The sequence below is a fragment of the Poecilia formosa genome, unplaced genomic scaffold, assembly GCF_000485575.1.
Source record: "Poecilia formosa unplaced genomic scaffold, Poecilia_formosa-5.1.2 Scaffold18, whole genome shotgun sequence".
Taxonomy (NCBI): domain Eukaryota; kingdom Metazoa; phylum Chordata; class Actinopteri; order Cyprinodontiformes; family Poeciliidae; genus Poecilia; species Poecilia formosa.
The window spans coordinates 1015766-1024389 of NW_006799957.1; the positions used below are offsets into that span (position 1 = coordinate 1015766).

General features: G+C 40.8%; 1 protein-coding gene across 2 annotated transcripts; it reads left to right on the plus strand.

Annotated features, from left to right (window-relative positions):
• Positions 1–1450: 1450 nt before the first annotated feature.
• Positions 1451–8355, plus strand: LOC103134590 (potassium voltage-gated channel subfamily A member 2). Of its 2 annotated transcripts, none has more exons than XM_007546892.2 (2): positions 1451–2216; positions 3004–8355. In XM_007546892.2, exon 2 carries the CDS (start codon positions 3141–3143, stop codon positions 4635–4637), a length of 1497 nt encoding a protein of 498 aa, XP_007546954.1. In that variant the 5' UTR covers positions 1451–2216; positions 3004–3140; the 3' UTR covers positions 4638–8355. The 2 variants fall into 2 exon arrangements, with proteins under 2 accessions (XP_007546954.1, XP_016524357.1); XM_016668871.1 differs by having other exon boundaries at positions 3008–8355.
• Positions 8356–8624: the final 269 nt, after the last annotated feature.

Consider the following 8624-nt stretch of genomic DNA (forward strand, 5'->3'; position numbering starts at 1 on the left):
ATAGTGCCAACATTCTGTTAGAATAAACAGTTCTAATAACGAAATATTCAAATACAAAAGCATGAATATCATAACCAGAGACATATTTTTGATAAACAGGTTAAATTGTGCAGATAATACAGCACACCCATTTCAGACTGTTTTTTTTTTGATCCACATAATTCTTACCTTTTCTGCTTGTAAACAATGTTACATAAAACATTTTCACCAAGTTTTTTAATTGAAAAAATATATCACAGAAAAGTATTTAAATATTTACAAAAACTCACAATTGAATATACACTCTATGTTTTTTCTAAACATATATAAATAAACCCTGGAAGCAATTTATTTTTAACAGTTTTAACATCCATCTTACATTGCCAGATGTCTTCACATCTATGTGTGGTTAAGTATCTAAAAGATTCTGAATGCAGCAAGGATTTGATTTTAATTCCAGGCAGCCACCTAATGCAGCACAAGCTGGGTTAGAGCCCATTGTAACAGGCCCCAGGTTAATAAATAATGATTTTCCTGTCATCAGGAACCAAGAAAAGCGATTAAGAGATACTAAAAAGAACCTTCTTCTGTGGAAGCAGCAGACCAGATGGAAACTGTGGCAAGGTTGGCAGCCAGGATGGTCTCAAGTCTGCCAAGTGTAACATTGGAAAGGCTTGCACAAATCATCCTGCTGTCTCTCCCATGCCCCATTCTTCCCCATCATCTTCTTTTCTGAGGGATTCCCATTGACCTCTGATCATTTCAGGACAGTGTGTATACATTCTCGATGCAAGCATCAACTGTGATGGAAGCATGCACAGCTTATTAAGTTTGTTTCTTCTTTTGGAATATAGCCAGACACACTGATGGAGGAATTGCTCTATTTTTGTCCCCTCCTCCCATTCATTATTCATGGAGTTTGTTGCCGGGAAAGATTACAACATTCACTGTTATGAACAAGTAGTGAAAAGGAATTGGGAGTTGTTACCTCAGAGCACACAAGGACACATGAGATAACTTTATTATCTCATAGAAAAAAAGGAAGGTTCCTTTCATTAAAAAGTTTCAAATTTACATTTGGGTTTATCTTCCAATCAGAACATATCTGTGTTAGTAGTCTTGGTTCAAGAAAGCTGTGTTTAAAATGATGCTTCTTCTTAGGCTTCAGTGACCAACATAAGCGCCTTATGTCTACTGCAGAAAAGGTGGTGTTGCTATAGTGCGCCTCTTCCCTGCTCCATCACCAGCACCTATTTTGGTATGCAGAGCAGTGCCCGACTGCAGGTTGGACGGAGCTTCATACAGTAACCAGTAACTAACCCAACGGCCAAGCCTGGCTAGAGGGATATTTCACCCACAACTGTTTCCATCACTTAATGAAAATTTCACCTCCCACCGAGCTGACATGTGCTTAAGCGTTAGGTGGTCGTTTCATGCGTGCGCGTGTCTGTGTGCGCATGGGGCGCTGGCTTAGTGAAATTGCATAATCTTCAAACCCACTATGACTTTCATGCATGTCGTTTCAAGTCAGTGTCTGAAGACGCCGTTCTGCCCACCATGTAGACTAAAAGGAGGCTCTCAGCAGCGTCTCCTTTCACCGAGCGTTGGAGCTTCAGTTACAGACAATCTTATGGAAATTATGGTACATGTGGCGCAAAACTGCCCCAAAAAGAAAGCAACATATTTATCTGGGTGACGCAAAAAAAAAAAAAAAAAAAAAAAAAAGACTTGTTACTGATGCTTCCCGTCTGACAACACACAGCCACCTATTTTCTGAGGACGTTATCTCTAGGTGTCTACTAGAGCCGCTACCTCCGCAGCCACCGGCTCGTCACAGAGTCGCTCCGGTGCGGAGGAAAGCAGTGGAAGGAAGATCATTCTGCTGATCCCAGCACCTTCGGTTAATAAGGGAAGCACCGACACCTCCTTGGACGTCTCCCTCCGCCCTTTTTTTTTTTTTTGCCAATCGCCACCCCGCGGCTCCCTACCCGGAGGAGAAGAGTCTGGGAGGGGAAACCGAGGACACACCCGCGCATACTGTACGCGGTGTACACGGCAAGGATGCTGCAGACAACATGAGGTGAATATCATCGACTGTCCCGAATTGGAGATTCATTTTTCCCCCCACCTGCACTGGAGACTGAAGACCCGTTTGCCGCAGCTGATTACAGATATCCACCTCCCTGACACCAGCGGGAGCATCCAGCCTCACCCAGAGACGAAAAAGATGTCTGTAGGTATGTATGAGATCAAGATAAAGCGGCTTCCATCCGTCTCCTCGATTCTGAGTATAAATCTTGTCGCACAGTAGTTCATGTTTGGATCTGCACCTCTCAAGGCATGATTACCACACCTGTAATTTTTGTTGCATGACATATTATTTTGCAAAACCGTGCCTTCACTTGAGAGAGGTAGGGATGCAGATAGAGGTGCATTTTTTCCCCTCTGAGAGCCAATTTCCTTTTGTGGGTAAATTATTTATAGATGTTTTTGAATATTTCAGTAACAGGCACCGTTTCAAGACAAAAATGCTCCACCAAAATCTAAAGTCAGATCGTATAACCAGCTGTAAACCTTTTCCTTTAGTCTCTTTTTATGTTGTGATGGCACAATACATTTCAACATATTTTTTTTAATGTTTAGACAGAATATATCTGAGGAAGGTTAAAGTCTGGATGTAGTGTCTGCTGCATTACCATTACATGTATGGCAATTCAGTTCAACAGATATAGATGTTGCAGCAAATGCGTCCTGATTTGGGAGCTTTGCAAGTTTGTTTTTTTTTTTTTGTTATTATTTTAGCCCGTGGTTTTATCTGCACTGATGTTATTTACATGCAAAGCGTGCTGCTTTTTTGATTGTTAATTAGTGAGAGTGTTGAATTATTTTCTATGTTCTGTTTGATCTTCAAGCTGAAAGAAAGTTTTTGATTTCTCTGAGCTAAGCAGAAGTATTTATTGAGTGCTGAATCATTTCTCAGGTTTCTCTGACCTTGCTACTTTTCTCTGTTTGTCCTACCGCCAGTCAGATCCTAGGTGACATCCTGTGGCCTTCAGGTCTTCACTCTGTTGAGTCCCCACCCTCTCCTGGCCCCCACCTGCAGTTCTCCAGGCTGCAGGACCCAGACATCCTGAAAGGTGCAGGCCACCTCGCCCTGCAGAATGACTGTTGCCACAGGCGACCCCTCTGACGAGGCAGCTGCACACCCAGGGCACCCCCTGGACTACGACCCAGAGGCTGACCATGAATGCTGTGAGAGGGTGGTCATTAACATCTCAGGGCTGCGCTTTGAGACACAACTCAAAACCCTCTCTCAGTTCCCTGAAACCTTGCTGGGGGATCCCAAAAAGAGGATGCGCTACTTTGACCCACTAAGGAACGAGTACTTTTTTGACAGAAACAGACCGAGCTTTGATGCTATATTGTATTATTATCAATCAGGAGGCCGATTGAGAAGGCCGGTCAATGTCACTCTTGATATTTTTTCAGAAGAGATCCGCTTTTATGAGCTTGGGGAGGAGGCCATTGAGATGTTCAGAGAAGATGAAGGTTTCATCAAGGAGGAGGAACGTCCTCTTCCTGACAACGAGTTCCAAAGACAGGTGTGGCTTCTCTTTGAGTACCCAGAAAGCTCAGGTCCTGCTAGGATTATTGCCATAATTTCTGTCATGGTCATCCTGATATCTATTGTCAGTTTCTGTTTGGAGACTCTCCCAATATTCCGCAATGATGAGGAGGAAATGCATAAGTCCCATGCTCAAGTTTTTTCACCTGAGACCAACTCTACAATAATCAGCTACACATCCACCTACTTTACTGACCCCTTCTTTGTTCTAGAAACTCTCTGCATTATATGGTTCTCCTTTGAGTTTTTAGTGCGCTTCTTTGCCTGCCCAAGCAAAGCAGGCTTTTTTGGTAACATAATGAACATTATTGATATTGTTGCTATCATTCCTTACTTTATTACTCTTGGCACCGAGTTGGCAGATAGAGCAGAGGATGGTCAGCCAGGTCAGCAAGCCATGTCTTTAGCCATTCTCAGGGTTATCCGCTTGGTACGAGTCTTCAGGATCTTCAAGCTGTCCCGTCACTCCAAGGGGCTTCAGATTTTAGGCCAAACCCTCAAAGCCAGTATGAGAGAGCTCGGCCTCCTCATTTTCTTCCTCTTCATAGGGGTCATCCTGTTTTCCAGTGCAGTTTACTTTGCTGAAGCAGATGAGCCTGAGTCACAGTTTGAGAGCATCCCTGATGCATTTTGGTGGGCTGTGGTGTCAATGACAACAGTCGGCTATGGTGATATGGTCCCGACTACAATTGGAGGCAAGATAGTGGGCTCCCTCTGTGCCATTGCAGGTGTGCTGACCATTGCCTTGCCAGTGCCTGTCATTGTGTCCAACTTCAACTACTTCTATCACCGTGAGACTGAAGGCGAAGAGCAGGCTCAGTATCTGCAGGTCAGTGTACCCAAAGCTGATTCAGCCGAGGAGCTAAAGAAGAGCCGAAGCGGCTCCACCATCAGCAAATCAGACTACATGGAGATTCAGGAGGCTGTGAACAACAGCAATGAAGACTTTCAGGAGGAGAACCTTAAAACAGCCAACTGCACACTCGCCAACACAAACTATGTAAACATCACCAAGATGCTCACAGATGTGTAACCTTCATATGTTTCTCCCCATCACAGAGGGAAAATGAAACTGTACTGCCAGACGGAACAGAAATGCACCCTATAAAACACATGTGATAGAAAAATCAAGGCAATAGAAAACAGAATGTCAATGACGATTTAGCGAAAAATATTCCAAATGCCATATCTTCCCTTTGCACCAATCAAGTCTTCACTTTTCATAATGCTCCCTTTAAAACTCCTAAAACAATTTCCGCAGTTCTGAGATTTGAATTTCTGCATGGAGTTGTCTTTGTGTGATCAGCTGCAACAAAAATTGACAAAACCTAAAACTGTCTTTCTCTCCGTTGTAGCCAACAATGAAAAGAAACAGAAAAAAAGCAAACTCCCCGCTTTTGACCACTGCCCCTTTATCTGTCATTTCACATGGCACACAGCTCAGACGAGCTTTCTGAAGAGCCTGTTGTGTTCTACATATGCTGCTTCTTGGAGCAAAATAAATAAAACTGTCATATGCTTTAACACTTAGAAACAAAAGGAGGATGTGTGAGCATTAACCACGTCCACTCCAAATGGCCTGTGGATGACTTGTAACGATGCTGGTGGTTAAGTACACCATGTTATTTGAAGGATGTATGATAGCCATCAGCTCTTAGCTAATGGTTTGACACCCTTTCCCCTAGTAGACATCAGTATCTGATGAATGACTGACAATGGCTTTGAATTTTCACTGCTTTGGTCTTACATGTACTCTATGTATTGCAATGCAAGCTTTCCCACCTCCATTCACCCAAACTTGTCTTACTGCAGAGCTTTGAGACACCTTGAATGTTTCTTCTTGTTTAGTACTTCACTGTTTCACTTTTACAGAGCTTATCCATATAGATAGGTAGCTTAACTGTGACTTAGCTGATATCCAATAGGTAGGTAGGAAGAAAATATAGTCAGTAGATTACTGCATGACATTTTTATCTCAATGAGAAATTCCACTTGGGTTTCAACTGCCACTTGCTTCACCTGGTCACTGTATATTTGTCTGTACACTGCCTTCTGTAGAAATCCACACTTTTAAAAGGATGCCTGCAGATAGCTATTAACCTGAAACTGTAAGTTTGAGAACTTTTGACTTATTAATAATAAGGTAATTTTCTACACGTAAAAGATGTGTATCAATATTTACATTCCATCCAGAAGTCATTGCCATTTTGCCAGGTTGCTGTAATCTGAGCTGTGAGTGGGTAAACGTAAACTCATACCCTGCTTTTGGATGTTAATCTCAGCCTCAGTGATCAAAGTCTTGCAATTGTGTCTGTTTCACAGATTCATCTAATTGTGTCCTTGTTATCAAAATAGCAACTTGTAGGGAAATGTTTGTTGGAAAAATGCTTTAACTGCCTTTTGTCTGGGTTTACGCTTTTCACCTAGTGTTGCATGACTTTAAAACATTTCTAGCATGTATGTAAGCGAAAACAGGAAGCATCTAAGAGACTAAAATAAAATATTGCAATAGATATATTTATTTCTTAAATGTAAAACAATATATATTTATAGACAGATCACATAATACAGTATACATTTGCTTTTATCAGAGATCTTAAGCCCTCTAAAATAAGCATGAGCTTTTCCATCTTGGCTATTTCTAACAATATTAATGATTGTTCATTTCAGAGTGCCAAAGACACACTCTCACTAGGCAAGTTTTCTAGTCAAAGTAGTTCTTAGGAAAATTGGCATATGACCTGTATCTTAACCAGAATTTTAGTATACTTTGTTTTTAAACTGCCATCAATAAAGTAGGTGTTCACCAGTAGGTTGATCTTTCAGCCGTAAACAATAAGCTTACTTTTTTACCTTAAACATTTTATGTACATTGGCTTGATATAATAACAGTGAAGTCCGACTGTCTCCTGAGAAAACTCTGATGCCAGAAGCTCAATATATCTTTAAAAGTTGGCATCAGACGTGAATTAAGTTCTTGGATTGCATACAGCTAAAACTTTCCACAGTTCGCTCAACACTGCCAAGGTAACAGTCAAAGGCAGTAACATTAATATGGAAGGTGATAATTAGCAGCAGTGTAGCAGACATTGTCTGACCTACATATGGTCTGACTATGCCCCTATGTCTCTTGCCTCTGCTTTTTCTCACAGATGTCCAATGCAGTTACAAACGGTTGTTGCTTAAGAGAAGGTGTGTAGCAAGAATTGTGTTGATGAATTTTGTGAATGCAAGGATTTCCTTTTTGATACTACAGTCTCAACCTAGAGTGGCAAAATGTTTCAGTGTCATCGCTGCCAGTATGTGCTCAGGATGCATCATCCGACTGCCCGATATGAGGCTTCCTAAGTCGTCTCTCTGTCCAAACTGTGGGTTTTTAGAGACTTTTTTTTTACTTAAGTAATTTCCTGGGTAGTCTAAGGTAAATTGAGATGTTAAATTACTACTATCGCAAGGTAGAATAACAATAAGTAGCTTGTTTTTAGCAATACACCCATTCTACATATGTGGACCACTCTTTGTGAAAATATGCATGATTGTTTAACTACTTATTTTCATAAACCTCTTTCATCCAGTTAAGATTTTTTTTCTCCTGGGTACCAATTTGGATGTGCTAATGCACAGCGAGCAGTAATGCACACATGTCAACAGGGAGAGAGAAGAACCTCTGAATGTCAGCATCATAGTCTGGTTCTACGGCTGCATTTATGCAAGCGCATATCTTTATATTTGTGGAAAAACTCAGTCTGACCAAAAATATGTGTCTATGCATGCAAATGCATCATATTTTTTATGTCTTAATTTGTTTTCTGTTTGGCACTTATGATAAATGTTATCATCTTAACATTTATCTGTAATGTAACAGGTGTGTTACTTTGTTTTAGCCTAATTCACTGTAGCAACTCATGCACTGGAGACCACAACATGGTAACTGAACATCCACTACTGTTTCTTCTTAAAGCACAAATAGAGCTGACTTTAAGAATATTAATTCTCACCCACAGAGGGACCCACCAGCAAATCCCACTCCATGAGCAGAGTGTCCCACAGTGAATACATTGAGAGATCTATGCAGAGGTTGATTTTTTTTAGTTGGCTGCTTTAAAGGAAATGGAACGTTTGAGTTCAGATTTCCTTTAATGTTTTATCTGCCACTAGTTTCATGCTGGTTTAAAAAGCTGTTGAAAGAAACTGTAAGAAAACCCTAGGCTTGTTAGCTAAAGGAGAAATATTAACTGCCTGAGTTTTGGGTTTGTTTGAAATGCCATGTCAGCTCTCTGCAGCAGGCCCCCAGATAACTCAACCATATAAGACACAAAATGATCAATATGCAAACTGTGTGCTAGTGTGTGTTTAAGAATCAGTGTCTTTTCTTTCTCTTTTACACCCAGAGCCTGATAGTGTGGCATCCATTAAAACAACTTGTACAGCTGTTCACTTCACCTCTGCTCTGCTGTACAGAAGCCTAAAACATCCGACAATGCTGATACAGTGGATAATGATTTTTCTTTCTGTGAAATGAAATGTGGAACAATATTGTAAATAATCATAAGGAAGAATGGAGAAGGAACACATGTACTACATATTGTATGTAATGTTTGGATTCAAAAGTAGTATTACCTGCACTTTACAACAAAAAGGACAATCTATGGACAAGAAAATATGTAAGATAAGAAATACGTATACTTCCAAATGCTCATAACCCTGAAAAAGTAATATCAATAATGAAGCCAATAATTATTCAACTGAAACTGTGTTTGGTGTGTTTATTGTGTGTCAGTTTTTGCAGCACGCATTGACAGATCCAGAGGTGTTTTTCAAATGTTTCACCAGCCTTTCTTCCTTCACATCCCAATGTCTGTGAGGTATTTGGTCTGCAAATAATTTGACTAAAATTAGCCCAAGAGCATCTTTGCTGATACAAAATGCCACGAATCTATCAAAGCCCCATTTGTTGTTATTTTTAGGGTAGCCAGCGTCTTTGTAGCCACGGGCATTGCAGAGGACATTTTCAAACGCC

Excerpts from the sequence above, each read along its gene's own strand:
- LOC103134590 (XM_007546892.2), top strand. The coding sequence starts at position 3,141 with ATGACTGTTGCCACAGGCGACCCCTCTGACGAGGCAGCTGCACACCCA.